The following is a 23967-nucleotide window of genomic DNA, read 5'->3' as shown; positions in this document are numbered from 1 at the left end:
TACATCTCATAAGTGTTAAGCTATTGACCAAAATTGCACATAAAAATTCACCAAAATTGAACAAATTGAAAATGTAACAAACTAATTGCTGTAGTATGACATCGGGGAGCCCCTTAGTATTCATAGGGATTTTCATGATCCTACACTTCATAAATGGTAAGCTATTGAGCAAAATTCCTCTTAAAAATTCACCAAAAGTAATTAAATTATTTATTTTATTAAATAAATGTTGTAGTACAACCATAAGTGTGCCATCGATGTGTGGTGTAAATTTGGTGATGATACTTTGCCTATAAATAAAGTTATTGATTTTTTTCACTTTGGGTGTTGCACTTTGTAGACGGTCCCTAGCGAATCTGTTGCGAATCCGTGAATCTCGTTCTATCTTTACTCAACTAGAGAGACAGACAGAGAGAGAGAGAGAGCGAGCAAGCACCAGTAGCCTATGATACAAACGAGAACACAACTGAAACAGGTTGTGCTTTGGTACCTCTCTTATTCCTCCTTTTACGCCAATGCTATTTTTCATGTATTTGCTTATAGTCAACGAACCAGTGTGCGTCCTTTTGTTATGGTAAGAAGAAGACTAGAAATCGCATAACCCCGCATTTCTTCTTTCTTAATATTTGTACAGCCTAATAATACTAATCAGAAGTAGAGTGTGGACATATAGGACCGGGTTACAGAGACATGACTTCTGCAGAGCAGACGGTGACCTGGCTCATCACCCTGGGGGTCCTGGAATCCCCCAAGAAGAGCATCTCTGATCCGGAGGGCTTCCTCCAGACCTCCTTAAAAGATGGAGTGGTGCTCTGCAGGCTGCTGGAGAGGCTGCGACCCGGGACCCTGGACACAGTATGTAGAGAAAGACAACACTATGGGCATGGTTCAGGGCAGGGGTCATCAATATGTACCGTATACGAGCACATTTTTTATTTTGTTTTTACATAACATTATAATGTTCTTATTTTGATCATAAGACCCCATCAATGAATGTCATGCCGGTTTTCTTCAGAATGTGTATGTCACTGATTTACTATGGCACATTAGGAGTCCACTAGGACAGTGGCTCTCTGGCTATTTTCAAGGACCCCCATAATACTCTGAGAGTGTACAAATGGAACCAAATGGACCCGTATACACTCTCAGAGTTACAGATCTGTTATGGTAATTTAGGGCTAGCTCTTTATGTGTTTGTCCATGGCAAAAGTATATTGTTTACATAGAAATGTCCACCACAAGCCAACATGAACCCCTGAGCAAGAGGCTATTAGTTAGTAGAGAAAACACTATAGGCCTAATGGTTCTCTGGTTCAATAACTGGTGTGTGCAATATCAAAGTAAATAATTAATGAAAATATATATTGTTTTAGCCTAAAGAAAAATACATGTTCTGGTCTAATAATAATGTCTTTGAGCGCTTTGGGTTGTGTGATAATTAAGAATAAGTATTTTTATTACCCTATTATGGAATAATGGACATTTCATTGTAAATTGGCTGTTAGGCTGTAGTGTTAAGACTCTAAACACAGGCTGGGCTATGGGATATCCGGTCACAACCGTGTGTGTGTGTGTGTGTGTGTGTGTGTGTGTGTGTGTGTGTGTGTGTGTGTGTGTGTGTGTGCGCGTGCGTACGTGTGTGCGTGTGCGTGAGCGCGCATATGATCTTATTTTATTTTATTTAATACACACCCTCTTTAAAAGACAGCCTGAAGGCACAGACTAAAACAACTGTCCCATGAGAGACAAAGGCTGTCTGGGAAAGAAATAAATTCCTAAATATTTTATAGATTGGCTGGCCATAGCAGGCTATTAGTTACCTACTTTCGTTTTCACGGTCTGTGTGACTGTTTTCTTTCCTCTTCGGTTTAACTGAAATAATCCTACGGTAATACACTGACTGACTGTTGCCATTCATATTCAAACGAAAGGAAACATGTGCCTTTTCTTCCTGATAATAACGGCACGTTTCCTTTTATCGTTTGAACGATACAGGTCTACAGCTTGCCTTCAACACGCGTCAAATCTGCAAGGCAATTCAGAATAAGATCATCAGTCTTTACTAGGCTACTGTGTGTCAATTAACCGATAATTAGCTAGTCCGTAGTCCTTCATACGGTCGTGTCGCGTGACGAAAATAATAACTGATGATCTTCAAGTTCAAGCCAACTGTTGGCTTATAAATCATTAGATCTCTTTCCCTCTCGCACGCACACACACACACACACACACACACACACACACACACACACACACACACACACACACACACACACACACACACACACACACACACACACACACACACACACACGCAGTGGACCGCACCGAATACCAAAACACTCGCCCCAAAACACATTCGCCCCGGGGCAAATCCTAACCTTATTTCCTAAACGTAACCTCAGTAAAACGGTGCCAAAAAAAACCTAACATCATTCCTAAACCTAACCCCCATTAAAACGCTGCCAACCTTATCCTCAGTAAAACAAACACAAGAAGAATACAAGAACCGGCGCTGGGTTGAGTGGGTTCAAGCGGTCCGTGAGAAAGAATATTGGGGGTGAGCGTGTTTTGGGGCGAGTCTTCTTGTTACCACCGCATGGATGGACTACAACAAAACGTCACTTCCTCCTTTTTGGCTAATCCAACTTCCCAAAGAGATTGGACAGGAGAGCAAGTGCACACACAGCGCGCGTCTGGAATAACAATCATGTTTTTCCACCAGGACTGTATATCTACCGGTCCGACCTGAACAGTGTGTCACTCTGAGCTGCACAGAACAGTCCGATCGCACAACGGTACCAGCAGGATCCACATGAACAGAACCACACACACACACTGGTGGATTCAATGTTGTCACCTGTGTGTCGTTCTAGGTTTTCCACGAACCCAGAAGTGACAGCGAGTGTCAGAACAACATCAACGAGTTCCTGAAAGGCTGCGGAGCTTTCTGCGTGGAGGTGAGTCTATTTGAACTATATATACATAATTCATGTAATTGATTTATAGATTTAATTATACAGAAAGAACATAAACAGCTAATTAGCCACTTAAACCCCTCTTATTTGTAAACTGGACCTGAGATGGCCTCTGTGTAGGCTGCTTGGACCGCTTTTCCCTGTCCCATTAGCCAAAAATAGCCGATCTACAAGCTCACAGCCCCTCGCAATGCAACTTGTTGTGAACTTGTAGATCGGCTATTTTTTGGCAAACTGATGCTGCTGTTAAAATGGCACATTTATTACAATGTATTAAAGCTGGTAGTAAACACCCCTGATAATTAGCAGACTGCAGCATCACCAGAGCTCTGTTTTCAAACATATTGGACATTAACGTGTTTACTTTGACTTTAATCCAACTTTAAACCGATTATATATATATTATTATGAGGGACATATCTGTTCAAGGTGAATTTGGGTTGAGCACTTGTTGTGGAAACAAGAAAGAGATTAGAGATAGGTTGTACTGTTTTGTGTTTTTGTCTGGCATTAAGTCATATCAGTAAACATTACTGTATGACTGAAATGTGTGTGTGTGTGTGTGTGTGTGTGTGTGTGTGTGTGTGTGTGTGTGTGTGTGTGTGTGTGTGTGAGTGTGAGTGACTATACAGTATGTGTATTGTGCTTGTGCACACCAGGAGTAACGCCTTTCCCTCACACCCTCCGTGAAAGGCACCGAACTGATATGACCCACATGACTACACACACACACACACACACACACACACACACACACACACACACACACACACACACACACACACACACACACACACACACATGCTCAGTCGCACATGACCATGCACACGCACACTATTGATTAATCTATGACTGTGGAAAAAGCTGTGGCACCGCAATGTGGAAAAGAGCAGCTTATGCAGCCGTCAAGTAATGAATAAAGTGGTCCCAGGCAGCTTGCAGCTCTTTAATGAGCCTCCATGTGAAGATGCTGGCTGTGCTTGGCCTGGTCTTTGATGGAGCTGTCAGCTCCGAGGTGCTAATAAGAAGGTCAGCTTATTCCCCCACTTTCACGTTTGTCAGGCCTGTTGATGTAGTCGTGCACTGGACCTCAGCATGGGGTCTGGGGACCCGCAGAGGTCCTCGAGGGGGTTCCAGGGTATCCCCAGCTAAAGCCTGATTTATACTTAGTTGCGTGCCGGTGTCATGCTCAGTAAATAGCAGATCTACAAGCTGTGAGCTTGTAGATCTGCTATTTACCGCAGGCAACACCAGTGAGGCTGTAATGACTGATACTTGCATGTACTGTAGGAACCAAATGGACCCTTACAGGTGTTTAACTCAGAGAGTGTACAAATGGAACCATATGGACCCAATTTTGGTTCCATTCGTACACTCAGAGATTTAATTAAAGGAGACACACCATGAATTTAAAAAACATATTTGATATTTAATATCATATGGTGTATGTCCCTCAAACCATTTTCAAAAGGTTTGAGCCTAAATCAACACTCAGATATACTCATCCCAAGTCAATTCTCTCAAGCTTATAAAGCACTTTCAGCTGCAATACCAAAACGTCCTGTTGGCTAGGGGGGTGCTGTACTGCGGTACTGAGCAATTCTGTCTGTCAAAATACATGGGCAGAAAGTTTGGTGAGGTAAGCAAACTTGCCATTCTGAGATGGCCTGTTCAGACACGCCCATTCTGAAAATCTCTGAAATGAGAATGAATGACTGAATGTTAAAAGAAATATTTTTTGGGGTACAAGAGACACTGGTGTGTCTCTTGTTTCATGGTGTGTCTCCTTTAACACAAAATGTTTTACACTGTAGATGGAGTCCCCAGAGATAATACATCTTGTCAAATGGGGGTCCAGGGCCTAATGCATATCAAAATGGGGGTCCTTGAAAGGTTTAGAATCCCTGATGTCTATAGAGCTGTAGAATTACACAGTCAAATCCTCAGTGTTAATATAACTCTGACAATGTCACCCGAAGTTTGTTTGTTTGTTGGTTGGTTGTTTGTTGTTTTTGATGTAAAGCGTCCTTGGGTTCATGACATCAACACTGAGTGTGTACCCCACTCAGGCAAACTGGGTAACGTCTACTTAGCTCATTCATATTATTTACTGACCACTGACCAGTGGGTTATAAATCCAATACATTTTACATATTATTTATTTTCTAGACACTTTAGCCTTAAAAGACGAGGAGAGAGGCAGGAAATAATGAGGTAGAGGCGATCAGAAAGAGAAATCCACATAACCGCTTTCTGCTCCACCACATTTATCACGGTGAGAGAGGCGATGACATTCAACACAGGTCTTGCACTGGATTTGAACCTATGATGATCTCATGATAATGCAGCACACACGCTGACCCATTCAGCCTCCAGCGCACACCCCAGGCTGATGTGTTCTAATGACAGATACAATCCCTCTGTCTAATCTCGTTGTGAGGCCACTCAGGCCAGGGTTCACAATTTATAGAGTTATAGAGACTCTGGGGGCTGAGGGAGGATGGAGTGAAGGGATGGCGATGAGATGGAAAGGAGAGGTATGAGTGAGGACGGGAGGAAAAAAAGAGAAGGAGAAGGCAACTACGGTTGGAAAAGAGGGAGTTTGGGGGATGATCGGGGATGGAAGAAGGAAGGAGTGAGAGAGGGTCCAGGGAAGGAAGAAAAGGAGGCATCCTAGAGGAGAGGAGGATGGAGAGCATGCAGAAAGATGGAATGCTGCGAGGAAGGAGAGAGTCTCTTCAGGACAGCTGGAAAGAGGGGGGGGGCGGTGAGGCAAAGAATGGGGGAGGGGTTGATGTAATTCAGTGTGTCAGGCGGCCAGTTGAATTTCCAATCAGGTTGATTAGGTCCACGCCTGCTAGGCTGTTATTGGGAGCCAAGACCTCCATTACGAGATTGACTTGCTGCTCGCCGCCTGACGCCAGTTCACTGACTTACGGTAGATCCAGACGTTCCTCTGCATGTGGGAGCCCAGTGACAAGGAGAGTCTGTCCCACAGCGACTGACGTGGCAAATTAACAGGGGGGTGGGGTTTGTGCTTGCAGTGAAACGTTAAGGACCCCAGAGTGGCTGGCTGGCTGGCTGGCTGGCTGCGTCATGAGGATGTAATGACTGCAGAGCAGTTAAATGATCTGTGAACTGGCCTGCACTTGTGTTCTTTAAAAATGTATAAAAAATAAAACCATAGTCTGATTTATTGTGCAGGACATTGAAGGAGAACAGGAGAGAGAGCCATAGATAAAGAAGGGAAGGAGTGAGATGTAGGTTCAGGTTGTGACTCTAGGATGTGTGTATCTGTTTGGCATGCTCACTAACTGGCTGGCTGACTGTGTGACCAGGATGCTGAGATGTTGAGAATTTACTATTTTGCCAGGTTCTTCCAGCCTCTGTATTCAGTGTGTTTCTGGTCCCATGTAGACTATGACAACAAGAGCTACAGAAAGATGGCAAATACAAGGTGACCTACTTAACCAAACCATTTGAACCGATTAGAAACATGGAGGTTTTTGCTCTTACGTCAGTTTTATCTGTGTGTTTAAAGAGACCAGTTGACAGCTTATATATTATTTCACATGTAGTTTTGATTGCCAAAAATGTATTTATGTGTATTTAGGATGTAATTTGGTCTTTAGTTGCAAACCCTAAGATCACTTTTTACTTTTTACTAAGCTGAGATGGAAAGCCCAATTGGGGTAGAGGAGAATTATGCTTTGAGCTTCATAATAGCCAGTGTTGTACAGTACCTCCTGAGTCGCTCAGAAATCGGAAGGTTGAAGTATTTTTTAGCAAGAATATATTTTTTTTCTTTTTTAAATATTTTTAAACATGCAAAGTGTGTTATTTTGGCTGTGTGAGCTCCACATAAAACTGTTGGATCTTATAACATAGAAAGACTATTTTAAGATTCAACTTATCTCTTTTGTACTTTACTGAAGTGAACATTGTTGCTAAGCAATAACAACAAAAGTGTTTGCGTTACCTGGCAACATAAAGTATTGTGGCTGGGAATGATTGTTGGCTTTTATGAATTACGATCCGATAATTTTGACAAATTTGCCAAAAATAAGGACACCAGGGTTAATGTGGTAACATACAGTACATTTTTTATTTAGTAGTTAAATTGTGATATTATCAAAGGTATATTTCAATCAGTCTACATTTTCCAAAATGAAATGAAGCAGGGATAAACCCTATCCCCACCGGAGATAAAAAAATAATGACCCCAACAAATCAAACCCTGTGTGGAGGCATTTGTATTACACTGTCAAATAATTCTCCCTTTGCGGTGTGGACCTAATGGACTGCGCACCCCCTCATCTACTCAATCAAGAGTGACCATATAGTGCAGGGGTAGGCACCCTTAGGCACGGGTGTCGACATTGGCACAAGGGAGAGTGATCACTGGCACACTGGCATAAGCGTGAGAGAGAGGTTCTTTTCTTTTAAAATTAAATATTAAAAAAAAAGTTTAGTCAGTTAAATTAAGTCCCCTCACATCTATATAGCTACAAATTACATCCTACACATAATTATTCATTCAAACTCATAACTCTGACTGGGGAGGGAGTCTGGGGGATAGGTGGGTATTGCTGAGTCTAATGATCATACATCCTGATGTAAAAGAAAATATTTCTAAAGAAGAAGGAAAACAAATAAAGGGTATTATAGCCTATGGACAATCAAAATCAGTTGGCAATATTACATAACTAAACTTAATGTTGATATGCCACACTGACTATCAAGAAAATGAAAACATGGCACAAAACATGTCAAAAAGGTTGCCGACCCCGATATAGTGTCTGCGTCTTCAGGACATACCTTCACCAGAGCCAGGCAGACAGTGAGAAGATGTTACATGAGATGGCTTGCATGCTCCCCTGCCACCAAACAAACACCGTCATCTGTAAAGATGATTGGATTCAAATGTAAAAAATAAAGCAGGCAGAATCAAGTCACCTTACTGTCTTGACATGTCATAAATGGCTCTCGTGATCGCATTACATTACTGAAGAAATGCTCCTCCTCAGATGCTGTGCCTTGTTTTAGCTCGGTTTTGACCTTGTGGGGCAGTGATACTCTTTGCATGGTCCCACTTTGAAAATCTAGCCTGCAGTTACTTACAGTTACTGACTGTGAGAGGTGACTGTGCATAAACCATTACTGTGTAGAACAGTGGTTCTCAACCCCCCCTTTTTGGGGGGTTCCCAGATGACAGTAAAGTGACAATGTGGACTTTTAAGACCTTTTTTGTTACCTAGAAAAGAAATGAAATGTAAAAACACCATTACTGCCTCGAAAGTAATCAACAAACTATACTATAAAAACTGGTGAGATGAGAAATGAGAAAGAGGTAAACATTTAGAAAAATAGCTGATCTACCAGCTCACAACGTGATGTTTGTGAGCTTGTAAATGGGCTATTTTCATAATATTTATCTGTAAAACTAAATGTATTGCCCCAACTCCTACATTCCAAGTGCTTGTCGGGGTGGGGGGGTCCCCAGTTCAAATATATTTTTTGGGGGGGGGTCGAAGCCTGAAAAGGTTGAGAACCACTGTAGAAAATAGAGTTACTGTATTATTTAGGCACAAGCTCTTGTTAATACTTTTCATTGGTTAAATATTTATAAAACCCACAGATAGACATGTAACTTTCCTCTTCTACCCTGGATTTGAACCCGGTTTCCTGCGCAAGTCCTGGAATTCTTAGATGATTTAAACACGACTTTTGGAAACGGTGGCCTGATATGAAAAGAAACTCTCTGATTATAAAGTCTCTTGAAGGGGCATTGTGGACAGTGCAACGCGGAGGTCCTATTCTATTGACGGCATTTACCTCAGCTTATTGAGCTTCTTCATGATGTATGTGAGAGCGGAGAAAGCCACTTCACAGAGATAGGAGGTTGGGAATTTAATCAACACATTGATAGCACTCTCTGAAAGTGAGGGATACTCCTGCCCCACACTAAGGAAAAAGACAGTTTATTATGTTGTTATAAATGCTGTGTGTATCTCATGACCCGTAGCTTGGTTCTCCAACTCTGTGCAAAAAAAGAAGTTCTCAATCTTCATCCAAATACCTCACATGACAATCAGCTGGCAGTGGCCACTTGTGTAAATTGAATGGTCAATTTGAAATCCAAATTTCCCTTCAGCCATAGTTTCTCATTGATGACGGATTCCGTGTCATCTGATGTATCGTCAATGTGCCGTTTGATGGTGGTGTCATAGCGAAACTGTCTTTATTTCCTTGATGACAGCATAATATGCTGTCATCATATTATATTATGGTCCTAGCATTACTCAGACCATTTTCTTGCATGCTGGTAATATGAGTGATTCTGTGATCGTGTGTGGCTTTTTAGTTTTGGCAACTGACTCAGCCTCTTGTGCTCTGTCAAACTCAGATTCACGCACAGCTCACTCTCTCTCTTTTTCATTTTGTGATTTCAGTCTCTATAAATATTCTATGTCTTTACTTGCGCCAGTGAAGCAGCGCAAGTACTGTATTCAGGGCCGTCATGTCGAAAGGAGTACACAACATATGTATATACATATGTACATATGTATATACATATGTACATATGTATATACATATATACATATGTAATGTCAAAGACTCTGTTTACAGACCACTTACCTTGGTACAATCTGACCTGGTCAGCGCAACTATGACTTCGGCTGACCGCACCATAGGTCACTTATTTGTGTGCTACAAACCAAGAAAATGTTGTACTTGATATTAACTGAACACATTTTTTCCTAATAATTACTACATTAACATAATATACTTGAATCACTGTTTTTTTTTTTTTTTCTTTTTCAATTATTTTTTTATTTACTAACACTGCATTTTTTTTATATTGAAGTTTTGACTATATTTTAAAAATAACATTGGTTTGTTTACAATCTTTTTTTCAGTTTTTTTTCTCATGGCGCAAGTTAGCAATTGACAGATTGCAGTCTTGTTATATTTGTATCCTGGATGCTTTGGTTCAGAATGCCTTGTTAATTTGCTTAGTACCATTGCTGCCTTTGACAACTTCTTGTGGCATATTGGGCATAGCGATGTTAGGCAGGTAGCAGCACCATTTCAGTTGAAACCATACTGTAGGTATCAGTCATAGGTGCCGATTTATGTGCTAGTGGGGGCTCAACTAGTGGAGCTGCGCCCCACTATGCTCCACCACGGCAGCCCACCCCTTTCTATGGGCGAGTTACTGTAATGGTACTGTAAATCTGGGCCCCGAAATCTGAGATTGTGGTGGAGCCTCGTCATTTCTGGCAGGGGCTTATGCCCCGAGGCGCCCAGAGGATCGGTGCCTATGGTAGCAGTCATTGTAAAGTCTCACCTTTTGCTGTTTTGTGCCCCTGACTCGTCGGGCACGGCCTCCGGTGTCAGTTGTTTAATGGTTATAGCATTAAGAAACCTATCAATATTTCCACTCATCGCCTAAAACATCTGCTGAAGCTAGGAAGAGCACATTTGCCTGTCTACATAGTGGACAGGGTGACATACTGTAGATACGTCAGTTTCTTTTCCCCATGATCTGTTGTGAGGAAAACCAGTGAGTGAATATCAGTTTTGGTTCAAATTGATTGAAAATAACTGACTAATAACTTTTTTTTTTCTTGGGTCTTTTTATGCCTTTATTTAGAGAGGGATAGGGAAAGTAGGCTGACAGGAAATGGGGAGAGAGGGGGTGACACGCAGCAAAGGTCGTTGGGAACGGGAGTCGAACCCGCGACACGCTGTCAGGCTGGCATTACAGCCTAGGGTGCCTGGACCATCACGCTACGGCCCAGGCCTAAAATAACGGCACCCCTGGTAATGCGATAACAGCACCCTGGGGTGCCACAGAAGAACATCAAGGCAGTATAGTCCTGCCTTGATGTTCAGCCTCCTGAACGCAGTATTTTAAATGAGCCCTCCAAGCCTTTGGGAATGCATAAGACTGTGTGTAGTGCACACAAGATTAGGGGGCTAGTGAAGGGTTTTCAGTTGACCATGCACATGAGTGTGTGTTTGGACCTTGCACATGAGCATACGTGTGTGTGTGTGTGTGTGATGAGATTACAAGGACAGCTTAGACTATGTGTAATCCTGGGCCAGACAGGAGTGGGAGGTGGGAACGTGTGAATGTTTTTGTATTTGCATTTATAAGGGTAATACTATATGCAACTTTTGTCTTTCTCAATATCATACACTATATTCTCCTCTCCTCTAGCCATTTGAGGTCAATGATCTTCTTCAGGGTCTAAATTTCTCCAAAGTCCTCAACTCCCTGGTTGCCCTCAACAAAGCTACTGAAGGTAAGGCCATGTGTGTACAGTATGTGTGAGAGATGCACGCACTGTGCATGGGTATTCACACCCACATGACAGAACTCAGTGTTTCCCCTTGCCAGAAGCTGAAGGTGTGGGGGAGGAATGCGCGCATGCGGAAACATTTTGGGTTCTCAAAATGCATATTTATGCTCAAACACGAAGTCTTATATCTTAATATATAGTACATGTGCATAGTAATAGTCTGTATAGTTTACATATGAATTGTCTCCAGATTTAGGAAAATATACTTTTATTAGACAAAAGTATAGACAAAAGTATACAAATCAGTCAGTCACACATCAACAACGAGTGGTGGCACAGATGGCATCCTGCCTGAGAGCATTTGAGCATTATATCAATACATTTGAACATTGATATATATTTTTCTATAAAAAAAAAAGTCATAGAAAAAAATCATACTGTGGCTGTCGGATTTAAGGGGCGGCGGCCCGCCACTGCTTAATGCATATGAGGAAACACTGGAACGACTAATTGTATTAATGTACTGTGTTTTATTCTTGATATTAATAACATCTCTCTCTCTCTCTCTCTCTCTCTCTCTCTCTCTCTCTCTCTCTCTCTCTCTCTCTCTCTCTCTCTCTCTCTCTGTGTATTCAGACATAGGAGTGGGCGGGGACAGCGTGTGTGTCCGTCACTCAACCTCGTTGAGGATCAAGTCGTTCGATTCGCTGAACACTCAGGGCCGCTCCTCCAAACTGCTACAACACCAGTACCGCAGCCTGGTCAGTTACCATGACAACAGCCTACTACAACCCTACACTTGATACAAATGTTCGTAAGAGTAACAGTGCCTGGCTAGACTGTTTTATTTCCGGGCAAGAGATTTTGTGTAGAGGGAAATAAGGAGGGGGCCTACTATAGACCCCTGGTGGACTCCGGCCAACAAAGTATACTGTAGGGTTTAAATGGTTAAAAACCTATACACCGCATGTATCTGTTACAAATACATGCGTCTGTTGGAGAGTTGTGTTCTGTACAGTTCATGTACAGCAAATGTCACTGCTGTTGTATCCTACTGACTCACCTCCCTGCCAGTGAGGAGCCCCCACCGGGAGGACGTAGTAGAGCCTTCGTCCTACTCCTCCCGCCCAACACTCCCTGCTGACAGGTGCCGCCCCAGCCCGTAGGATTAGGCTCAGTGACAAATATCACCCTCCCCGCTCGGCTTCCCTCCCCCGAACATGGGCCAATTGTGTTCGTGTAGACGCTCGACGAAGCTGGTGGATTTGAACCCACAACCTCCGTCGTGGTGGGCAGCCACCCTAGCCACCCTTGTTGTTATCATAATTACTAGACCATACCTGGTCGACGCATCCGTGGGGGGATATGCGCACATAATCTGGCAACCCGGGAGGAAGTTCGTCCCATAGCTGGGCAGCCCCGTAACCATGGCGACATTCTTTGACACAAAAGCGCTAATAAGAAGCTGAGATTTGATGAAATTGAAAAACGGGCTTCACAGTTAAGTTCAGATGGTAATGGTCAATGGCTGTGTGCAAAATCAGAGCAATTGGTCCAGCCACTGAGGAGAACCGGCTAGCTTCACCTACGCTTCACCTACTCAAGACGGTTACTAGAATTATAGTAGGATACCTACAGTTAGGCCACTTCTCTCCCCTCCTCCTTCCCTCCCTTCATCCGCCGTTTTTCCTCTCCTCTCATCCTGTTTCTCCCTTGGACTCTGCCTCCCCGTCCTGCTCCCCTGCGTCCTGCTCTTCTGTCTTACTCACCTACATCCATTATTCCTTCTCCGTCCTCTTCTATTTTTATCCCCTCTCACTTTCCATCTGCCTTTTGCTCTGTGTCTCTGTCTCATCATTCATTTGTTTCTTCTTCTCATCCTCCTCCTCTGTCTCTCTTCAATGTTCTGCACCACCTCTCCACCCCCCCCCCCCCCCTCTCTTCAAAGGGGCTTTATTGCCATGGGAAAATAAGAAATGTATGTACAGTTAAGGATGTAGCCCTATCAAAGAAACATGTAAGGAGAGCTGTGTAACACTGCAACGTTACCCCCAATTATAGTACTGTTGGTACAAAACTAAACTATCAAAAGTGTACGGTAATACAGGCCAGATTATGCTTTTGCTATTATATTTATTTTTACATGCATAAATAAACAAAGAGAACATTTTTAAAAGAGAGAAATATAGCAGCAATCCTTCAAATATGTAACAGCATCTGCTGTGTTTGTATACAGTATACAGGTACAGTGCAGCGTTGGTTCTCAACCTCGGGTCCAGGGACCCCCAGGGGTCCTTGAAGTCTAGGGGTTCCGCAGCAAAATTATTTAATATAGCAAAATAAGTTGAATCACTTTAACCCTGTTTTGTACTTTGTCTGTTCAAAAATAGACTTGACTAATGACTGCTACCTGCAGTGTGGTTTGAAAAATAGCAAGCTTGTAGATCTGCTATGCTTTTGGAAAATCTTGAAAATGAAAAACGATTGATTATCAGATGGGGGGTTTGTCAGATGGGGGTCCACGGCCAAATACATATCAAAATGAGGGTCCTCCCGACATGAAAGTGTTTCAGAAGCACTGCAGTACAGTATCCCTCTGTGTCTCTGTCTCCCTGTACTGTAGGACATGGACAGCAGTGGGTGTGGCCATATCCTGGTGAGGGCACGCTTCCCCTTTCAGCAGACTAATGAGGACGAGCTCTCCTTCTCCAAGGGTGACATCATCAGCGTGAGCCGTCAGGAGGAGGGAGGGTGGTGGGAAGGCTCGTTCAACGGCAACACGGGCTGGTTCCCTAGCAACTACGTGCGGGAAGTGAAAGGCAGCGGTAGGTGTTACTGTTACACTCAGCTAGGGCTGGGCGATATGACTTCAAATCAATATTGCGATTGTTAAATTAATTCTAAATTTATACTGAAAATAGAAGATCTACAAGCTCGATGTGATGCGCTGTGAGCTTGTAGATCGGTTATTTTTGCAAGCCACCATTGTACAACGAAGTATAATACAGGGCTTAAGTGGTTAATCAGACTAATCTCTTTAGTCGATTAAAAAAACCTATTAATTTTTTTATGTTGATAGTTGATATTTAAGGAAACAAATGAAAATGTATCAAAAAAACAACCTGGGGGGCACGGTGGCGCAGTCGGTAGCGTTGTCACCTCACAGCTATAAGGTCTTGGGTTCGATTCCCGCCAGGGACGCTGTGGGCGCTGGGGGCGTGTTCTCTCTGAGAACTCTCTGGCCCTGGGAACGCTGGTCAACTAAGTATACAGGGTTTAAGTGGTTAATTTCACTTTTTTATTTGTACTCTTTGACCCATCACTGCACGTTTGTTTAGTGTACATGCTCACATTATTCCAGTACTATACAAACAATGCCCTAATGGTTTATTTCCTACAGTACATAGTTCTGTGTTTCCTAGGGTAGTGCTTTGTCCTATTCAGCAGATTGGAGCTGTAGTGTGCCTCAAGGTTACATCCGGGGCCCTATTTTATTCTCTTGTTACGCTATCCTTAGGTCATATAATTCATAGACGGGCTGCCCACTGTGTTTGTGAAACCCTGTGTGGTTGTGTTGCTGGTGTGATGGGAGGAAGGAACGGAGGAAGGAAGCTCCACGTACAGACAAAGACGGGAAGTTCCAGAGTTAGGGGAGAGCAAGAACTCTTTAGCCTCCTGGCTAGGAGCAGAAAACAAGGGGGGGGGACTATTGTAACCCAGCATCATTATGGTGTAGACCAGTGGTTCTCAAACGTTTTAATGTTAAGGACCCCCAGTTTGACGTGCATTAGGCCCCCGAAACCCCTGTAACTCTTGAGTTAAAGATCTGTAAGGGTCCATTTGGTTCATATATCAATCATTTAGCCGGGGACCCCTCTGGAAACCCACTTTGAAAACCACTGGTATAGACTCACAGGAATGAAGGGCTGTGAAAGATTAACTTTGAAAATGCATGGCAGTTCAGTGCTGGTCATGCAGCAGTTAACACACTCACCTTGAGGGCAACACATAACCTAAACATTTTTTCTTAGCCTTCCTACTGTCTGTCTAATTAAGTAATTGAATGAGACACTTGGTTTAGCCACTAACATAATAATAATAATAACATAATAATAATAAATACATTTATTTATATAGCGCTTTTCTCTGTACTCAAAGTCGCTCAAACATCATTGTTTCCTAACCACATAAACCCTAGTGTCACTATTCTGGGCATGTAATAATAATAGGCAAACATTTAGGCGATGTACAAGCTCACAACAGCCGTTGATCGGCTACTTTTTGTGAAGAGATTTGGTGTAGATGGAAAAAAAACAAGGGAACCAAGAATAGTCCCCATTGGGGACCACGGTCTACTAAGTCTATAGGGTTTAAGTGGTTGAATGGCTTCATTTGATTATGAGACCCTGTCATCTTGAAAACACTGCCTTCCTCGTGACCTCTATAACTCTTGTCGTCATTACTTTACATTTAGTCTCCGTAAAGAGACAGAAGTACCCTGAAGAATTTGAAACAACATGGCTTATTAGTGTCTGTCCATGTTAAGATGACAGTAAGGGTAGCGAGGCATCATGGAGTATGCTTTAATTTAAAGTTCCACCGCACTGCTACCTTATCGCTGGCACTGCCGTTATGAAATGTTGTTTAATAAGAGCGAGTTGGACTCGGAACATTCCTGGCCTTTGAAGTTGATGGGAAGAGATGATCATTCACTTTTATTGCTGCACAGGGACGTAAAACCACGGCAAGTTGAAACGTTTGTTGTACGCTGTGTACGTTCTCCAGGGTACTACTGTTATAATTTTACCATTTGCCATACTGCTGCTGGAAAAGAAATTGAACGAAAAGTAAACTACCATACATCAGTGGCTGTTTCTACAGTTCTGTGAAATCTGTAAAATAGGATACTGTATGTACGGATATATTGTGTTTGGACAATAAGCTCATTAGTCCTGTCATTTTATTGCTGTCGCGCAGAAACCTTGTATTTCCATAGTTCATCTTTTTATGTTTTTCTATAAATAAATGCTATTGGTCATCCTTTTACCACTTAAGCCATATTTTGTACTTCGTCGTATGATATAGAAAAAGTAGTAAAAGTGCAAAGATTTAAAAAGGACATGCCCGCAATTGGGACGACAGGTTAAAAGTGGTTAAGTCTGTCTCTGGGTTTTATGAATATTAAACAATGAAAATGATTAATTAGCTTTTGACTAAATAATAACTACATCTGATCCATTGTAACGCAGGTTCTTTTTTCCATTTCCTGAAATGTAACGGTTTTGGACATACAAGACTAATGCCCAAAAGCGACACTAAACATATGATGTCATGTATGTCAATGCATGTCTGATATTCTGTTCTGCCCTTTTCCTCAATGCAGACAAGCCTGTATCACCCACTACACTGAAAAGTCCCCCAAAAGGTTTTGACACCACTATCATCAGTAAGACCTACTACAATGTGGTGAGCAAAGTGTGTGTGTGTGTGTGTGTGTGTGTGTGTGTGTGTGTGTGTGTGTGTGTGTGTGTCCAGTACTAGTAGTGGATTATTTCGGTCTTTATTAAAACATGGATAGATACATACAGTTGAGTTAAAAATTACCCGAAAGGGTGTAGGTTGAAGTAGACGCTAATTTTGTCTACCCTATTTGAAAAGTAAATTAAAGGGGTAGTTCACCCAAAATAAATATTGCTTATTTTCGAACAATTACACACCCCATGAAGCCTTGAATTGGTGATACTTTTTAAGTATCAAAACAAAACAAAACAGAAGAACACAGAACGAATTGGACCGTTTGGTTCAAATGTTCAAATCCAACCCAGATAATGACCTGACAGCTGTGTGCAAACGATCAAATGTGTGACTTTGTCTGCCTGTATGCTCTGTAATGTAGGCTGTTTCTTCCATTTCACTGATTTCTGGGCCAACTGCGCCACAGGGTCTGCTGGTGGTGTGTGTGTGTGTGTGTGTGTGTGTGTGTGTGTGTGTGTGTGTGTGTCTGTGTCTGTGTCTGTGTGTTTCACAGTGACATTTCAATAATGCAACAAGCCACCACACTGTCCCAATTAAGCTGTGCCATCACTGGTTGTAATACCTGCAACACACACACACACACACACACACACACACACACACACACACACACACACACACACACCCTGTTGTCAGTACGTTCCTATCCAGTATTGACAGATTAAAGTACTTCATGTCCTTTTGTTTCTAGTGCTGCTAATGCTGCCAAAAAGCCATGAATGATACACAATAAAACTGAAGTAGTGGATAGAAGTGTTGACCTAATTCTGTGTCCTTCTATGAACTAATAGCTCTATATTTATTTATGAAGATATAGACTATTGTGAGACATTGAAAAGAGGACATTTTAGACTCAGCCCTTACTTTGAAAATTATTGAATAAAGTTATTTTTTTGTGTTTCAGAATTATAGGGTTATCCTACTATCCTACTATAATTCTAGTAACCTCTGTGCGTTTGTAGTGGTGGTGGTGAAGCTACCCGGTTCTCCTCAGTGGCTGGACCAATTGCTCTGATTTTGCACACAGCCATTGACCATTACCATCTGAACTTAACTGTGAAGCCCGTTTTTCAATTTCATCAAATCTCAGCTTCTTATTAGCGTTTTTGTGTCAAACACTGTCGCCATGGTTACGGGCCTGCCCAGCTATGGGACAAACTGCCTCCCGGGTTGCCAGATCATGTGCGCATATCCCCCCACGGATGCGCTGCGCCGACCGGGTATGGTCTAGTTGTTATAAATAAGGTTGGGCTATAGATCAAACTATAAGGCTGCCAGTGGAATAGACCAAACCAGCATGTGCGAATGGATACTTTTTAGGCAATTCAGTCAGTTTCCAAAATATTAGTGAACATCTTTTAACCTTTCTTCTAGCAGTCTTTATAGAAATGTATCTTTTAAATCATTCAAGTGGAGACATTTAAGATATTTTGATTGGGAATTATATTATTTTATCATATTATTTTATCATAAAATGTAACTCCACACCAGTGTTTGGTTACTGTTTGGTTTGGTTATTACAGTTAGTCCAAATGCACATTCTTAGTTTACAGATTTTCAGCAGTACTGGTATTAGTACTCTTTTATTTTGAGGACATTTGGCATTTCCCAAAGGTTAAGATTGACATTGCAGTGAGCCAATAGAAATCAAACGAGTCCTACGAGTCCTTACAAGTATAATCTGTTTCAGGTCCTGCAAAACATCTTGGAAACAGAGAGTGAATATTCAAGAGAACTACAGAGTCTCCTGGCTTCATATCTGCGCTCTCTACATCCCACTGACAAGTATGTATGTGTGTGAATGCATGTGTGTGCGTGCATATGTACAGTATGTGTGTGCATATCAGTGGTGTGTTCTACCGTGTTACGCTATATATAAGTAGTATACCCCCCCCCCCCCAAAAAAAGATATCCTACCCGTCTACTAACCATCCTGGATCTGACACGCAGGAGGGGCTGCGGGCAGTAAGAATGTGGTCTTCAATAGCCTTTTTCAGGTGATAATGTAGCGTCTGAGGTGAAGGCTTATGTGTGGCTATTGAGGTGATACCTGACCGCTGGCCATGGGCGTTTCGAAGTAGTTCACACATTAACTTAACAATAGATATGGCACACTTAATTACAGTAGTATTCAAATTGCTCGTACATCACGAAAACAACACTGTTACACACAGTATAAAACTAAAGGAACATTCGTCTAGATTCAGTCTACTCTTTTTGCAAACGAAGATGGGAACACCGCCAAAAAAACGTTTGTTCAAAGCATTAGAGCGGTTATTTCATTCGGTGACCACGCATGTGCACGTACTGTGCGTGTGGGCGGGAATATGTATGGTGTACCCTCTGAAAAAATCTAGACAACATCACTGGTGCATATGTACTGTATTATGTGTGCGCATGTGTTACTGACGTTTTTCACAATTTCATCATGAAATCTCCTCTCCTCTCCTCTTCTCTCCAGGCTGAGCAGTGCAGACATCAGTCATATTCAGGGGAACCTGGAGGAGATCTCCACCTTCCAGCAGATATTGGTTCAGTCCTTGGAGGAGCGTACCAAGTCAGTTCGCCTCTCTGTTTTTTGTCCCATTCTTTCTTTTTGTTTTTCATTTCCTGTTACCCCGGACCAGCAGGAAAACTCTTGGTGGGGCTGTGAAAGAGAAGTGAATGAGAAACACTCACCCCTCCCCACTCCTCGCTGCTGAAGTTCCCTTGAGCAAGGCACTTTGGCCAGTGGAACTGCTCAGTGGTCAGAAGTGGATTCACATTGGATGCAGAAGTTCTGCAATGTGCAGGGTGTATGTCAGATTAGAAATACATCAAAACTTTATAAAGAAACATGTTATTATGGTTTAAATATGTCAATTATTATCATTAGTTACCAGGAAGTCAGACATGAACGGCAAAGATCATTCTGGTATAGACCAGAATTTGCTTGTTTATACTGTACAAGCAAACAGTGCCATCTATAGGCTCTATCAGTACAATAGTAAATACTGTACATATTATTTCTCAGCTGTACAGAGAGCACGAGGAATATATTTAACCTGCATTCGAAGTGGAGAAATACAGGGATTTGTATGACAGTCAAAGCATCTTTCACAAATACAACCCCCATAAAGATAAATGTTGTGAATGTGATGCTGTAGCAACCTGCTCCAACACGAAAAATGCGTGGATAGCCAGGCTCCTGTTCTGGTGAGAATTTCACTTCACAGGAATTCCCATTGTTTCTGCTTCCAGTGTGCACTTACGAAGCAGGACATTGCTGAAAAAGAGAATTCATGCATGGCAAACTTAACCACGGATATGGTTAAGTGACCTCCAAAACAACCTTTTTTTCTTGGTTGAAATTGCACTTTGCTAGTTGCTGTAGGTTAATATTGGGAGGTGTTGTGGCCTTACTAATTTCACAGGCAAAACCGTCTCTATGGACAACTCCCAGTTTACATCCTGTTCAGCTAACAATAGAAACAAACAAACCTACAGTATATGCACAGCTCACTAGTTGCATTGGAGCTAAATACTGCAGGCAGATTTTTGTGGGATTACAGTGACCTCTAGTGTTTGGTTTCCTCACAACATGTGTGTGTTGGCCTATTGTTGCGCAATCGATGGGTCAGGTGGACCCAAGAATGGGCTGTGAGACATAGTCTCATGGAAGATGAACCCTTTGTCCAAGATTTGCTGACTGTACTTTTTTTACAGCACCTTGAACATATTTGTGTCCTTGTATTGTATCGCTTATGTGGACATAAATAACTTCTTAAAGTGTGTGTGTGTGTGTCTGTCTGTCTGTCTGTGTGTCTGTGTGTGTGTCTGTCTGTGTGTTTGTGTGTCTGTCTGTGTGTGTGTGTGTGTGTGTGTGTGTGTGTGTGTGTGTGTGTGTGTGTGTGTGTGTGTGTGTGTGTGTGTGTGTGTGTGTGTGTGTTTGTATAGACTCTCAGAGTTCCAGCAGAGAATTGCCGGGTTCTTCCTGGGCCTCATGCCACAGATGAAGAGCCTGTATGTGGCGTACTGCTCGAACCACCCCTCAGCTGTTAGCGTGCTCACCCAACACAGGTACAATTAACCACATGAACCCTAGCATCCCTATTCCGGGCATGTCATAGTAGGTAAACATTCAGCGAACATGGCAGATCTACAAGTGTGTGTGTGGTGTGTGCGTCAGTGTTAATTTTGACAGCAAATTTTGATTTAGTCTTAGTCTTAGTCTTTTGAATAACACACCATTTAGTTTTAGTCCTATTTTAGTCTTCTGAAAATTGTTTAGTCTTAGTCCTAGTCTTTTGAATAACACACCATTTAGTTTTAGTCCTATTTTAGTCTTCTGAAAATTGTTTAGTCTTAGTCCTAGTCTTTTGAATAACACACCATTTAGTTTTAGTCCTATTTTAGTCTTCTGAAAATTGTTTAGTCTTAGTCTAGTCTAGTCGACTAAATATCAAAAACCTTAGTCTTTTAGTCTTTTAGTCTTAGTCTTAGTCTTAGTCGACAAAATTAACACTGGTGTGCGTGCGTGCATGCGTGTTGCAGTGAGGATCTAGGGGAGTACATGGAATCCAAGGGGGCATCCAGTCCAGGTATCCTGACTCTGACCACTGGTCTCAGTAAACCATTCACCAGACTGGACCGCTACCCCACCCTGCTGAAGGAACTGGAGAGACACATGGAGGTCGGCCAGTCTCTTTCACCTCTTCTGTCCTCCCTGTGTGTCTGTGTTCTACTGGAATAGTGGTTCTTAAAATGGGTTCTGGGACCCCCATGTCTAATGTTTGTGTCTCATCACAGGACCATCACCCTGACAGGACAGACCTACACGCCTCTATGACAGCCTTCAAAAGCCTTGCTGTAAGAAATACACATAAGTGGCCGCGTTAGGCCAGTAATTATTGGTTTTGACAGGGTTTTTTTTTTAGGACAAAAGCCGGAAAATATAATGGGTCATAATGGGTCATGTTTTTTATAAAAATGTTTATCATTATTATTGCAAATCAGAGACATTTCAAAACGTCTGCTGTTCTGCTGGGTTGCCACTAGGGCTGTGAATCCTCTGCTATGTCACGATTCGATTCCGATTCTTGGGGCCACCAATCGTTTTTTTTTTTTTTGAGAATCGATTCTGAATCGTCCAACATGAGAATCGCGATTCGCTTTCGAATCGATTTTTTCCCCACACCCCTAGTTGCCACAACTTCTCTCTTTCTCTCTCTCTCTCTCTCCCTCCCTCTCTCTCTCTCTCTCCCCCTCTCCTGCGTGTGACCACTGTCACGCCTAAATGCAACCGCCTCTCACGAGTCTCAATCACTACCAACGATTCTTTGACTTTTGTCCAATATAAAAAACATGGCACTTATTATGAATGTTGTTTTACTGTCGCAGAAACATCAGACGATGTTAGCGTTTTTGTGTCTGTAGTTAACTGGATATCGTCTATGTCAGGTGGAAACCTCATATGTCCAAAACTATTTATTTTCAGGATTCAAATAAAAAAAAAACAGCAAAAGTAGCAGATCTATAAGCTCAAAGCGAGTCGCTTCACGCCCGCGGTTCGATCCGCATTTCGAAAAAGCTAAAATATGGAGATAAGAGGCTTCTGACCAACAGCAATGATATGTTTGCATTAAAAATCGTAAGAAAATTTTAATGAAATCTTAGCGTGCCGTCTATCACACATTGTGCATGTGTTGCTTGTCTCCAGGCTCAGTGCCAGGAAGTGAGGAAGGGGAAGGAACTGGAGCTGCAGATCCTCAGCGAGCCAATCAGGAACTGGGAGGGTGATGACATCAGAGCCCTGGGTCCTGTTCTCCACATGTCCCAGACCAGTGTTCACACACAGAGCTGTCCGGTATGCTACTTTTATTATGCTATCCATATGTACTCATTTATATTTATACTTACTGTATTTTCAACTGAAAACAGCGTTGAAATTACATTAAACAAAGTATAAATTAAGAGCTGGACATGGCTTTTACTTGTAACAGAGTATTTTTTTATGTAGTGGTATTGCTACTTTTACTTAAAGCTTTGCTTAAAGCTTTGAGGTGTTTGTGTTGCAGGAGAGGAGTGAGCGATACCTCCTCCTCTTCTCTCACACGCTGCTCATGATCTCTGCCAGCTCCAGGATGAGTGGATTCATCTATCAGGTCAGACACACACACACACACACACACACACACACACACACACACACACACACACACACACACACACACACACACACACACACACACACACACACACACACACACACATTCATCTTAAGCACTGGGGAAAGAGTCAGTTATGGGAAAATAACCACACAAATCCCACTCACACCATGGGTAACTTTGCAGTCTCCATAATTACCAAAAATATGAAATGTTTAATTACAAAAGTGTAGCATGCTTCTCATTCACATGTTTCTGTTACACAGATTCATTCTATGAATCAATTATTTACATGAAGTACTGTACATTGATAGGTCTAGCTTTGAATAAATTCTGTTCTTGTTGGCAGAGTTTTGTTTTGATCAGAGAATCAATGTACACCCATGTGACATTAACAGACTCAGCCAATCAGAATGGCGTATTTTCTCTGGGTGGTCTGTTATTTTTCGCTGCTTTGGTAAAACTAAATGACATCTGTCTGCCTGCCTGTCTGTCCATCTTTCTGTGTCCCTGACTCTTGTGTGTCCATGCATGTGTTTGTCCCCATGCAGGGGAGACTTCCTCTGTCTGGGATGCTCATCTCCAGACTGGAGGACGGAGAGAACATGAAGAATGCCTTTGAGATATCTGGTACGCTTCTGTGTTCAACAACTATGTTCTCATCTCAACAGAGGGCATTCAGCTAGAAACTAATGGTGGAGATACTGTAATGTGTGTGTGTGTGTGTGTGTGTGTGTGTGTGTGTGTGTGTGTGTGTGTGTGTGTGTGTGTGTGTGTGTGTGTGTGTGTGTGTGTTCTGCAGGTGGTCAAGGTGAGCGGACACAGGTGGTTTGCAGTACTCAGCAGGACCTCCAGGATTGGCTGGACCTTCTCACCAAACACACTCACACTACAGCCACACACACACCTAAACATCAGTCTGTGTGTAACACAGTGAGTACACTCCACTTTGCCAACATTCACTTTAAACAATTATTCAGTCAATTAGTCAGTCAGAAC

The 23967-nt window shown here is 42.3% G+C and overlaps 1 protein-coding gene across 2 annotated transcripts in view; it reads left to right on the top strand.

Moving 5' to 3' along the window:
- The first annotated feature begins 481 nt into the window (after window positions 1–481).
- LOC311040386 (rho guanine nucleotide exchange factor 7-like) overlaps window positions 482–23967 on the top strand; it is a 32634-nt gene continuing 9148 nt past the window's right edge. The window contains exons 1-15 of one of the 2 annotated variants that reach the window (XM_084050639.1): window positions 482–855; window positions 2877–2960; window positions 11206–11290; window positions 11930–12048; window positions 13911–14112; window positions 16671–16753; window positions 18513–18607; window positions 19284–19379; window positions 20759–20881; window positions 21356–21494; window positions 21611–21670; window positions 22521–22667; window positions 22879–22965; window positions 23520–23598; window positions 23771–23901. In XM_084050639.1, the coding sequence (XP_083906765.1) occupies window positions 691–855; window positions 2877–2960; window positions 11206–11290; window positions 11930–12048; window positions 13911–14112; window positions 16671–16753; window positions 18513–18607; window positions 19284–19379; window positions 20759–20881; window positions 21356–21494; window positions 21611–21670; window positions 22521–22667; window positions 22879–22965; window positions 23520–23598; window positions 23771–23901 (1695 nt within the window). In that variant the 5' untranslated portion in view covers window positions 482–690. Of the gene's footprint in view, window positions 856–2876; window positions 2961–11205; window positions 11291–11923; window positions 12049–13910; window positions 14113–16670; window positions 16754–18512; window positions 18608–19283; window positions 19380–20758; window positions 20882–21355; window positions 21495–21610; window positions 21671–22520; window positions 22668–22878; window positions 22966–23519; window positions 23599–23770; window positions 23902–23967 lie in introns of both variants that reach the window. The other variant, XM_084050638.1, reaches the window with a different exon arrangement.

This window comes from Gymnoscopelus microlampas, assembly GCF_963454915.1.
Source record: "Gymnoscopelus microlampas genome assembly, chromosome: 24".
NCBI classification, from domain to species: domain Eukaryota; kingdom Metazoa; phylum Chordata; class Actinopteri; order Myctophiformes; family Myctophidae; genus Gymnoscopelus; species Gymnoscopelus microlampas.
The sequence above is the reverse complement of the archived record's forward strand: the minus strand, read 5'-3'. Positions and strand labels throughout refer to the sequence as shown.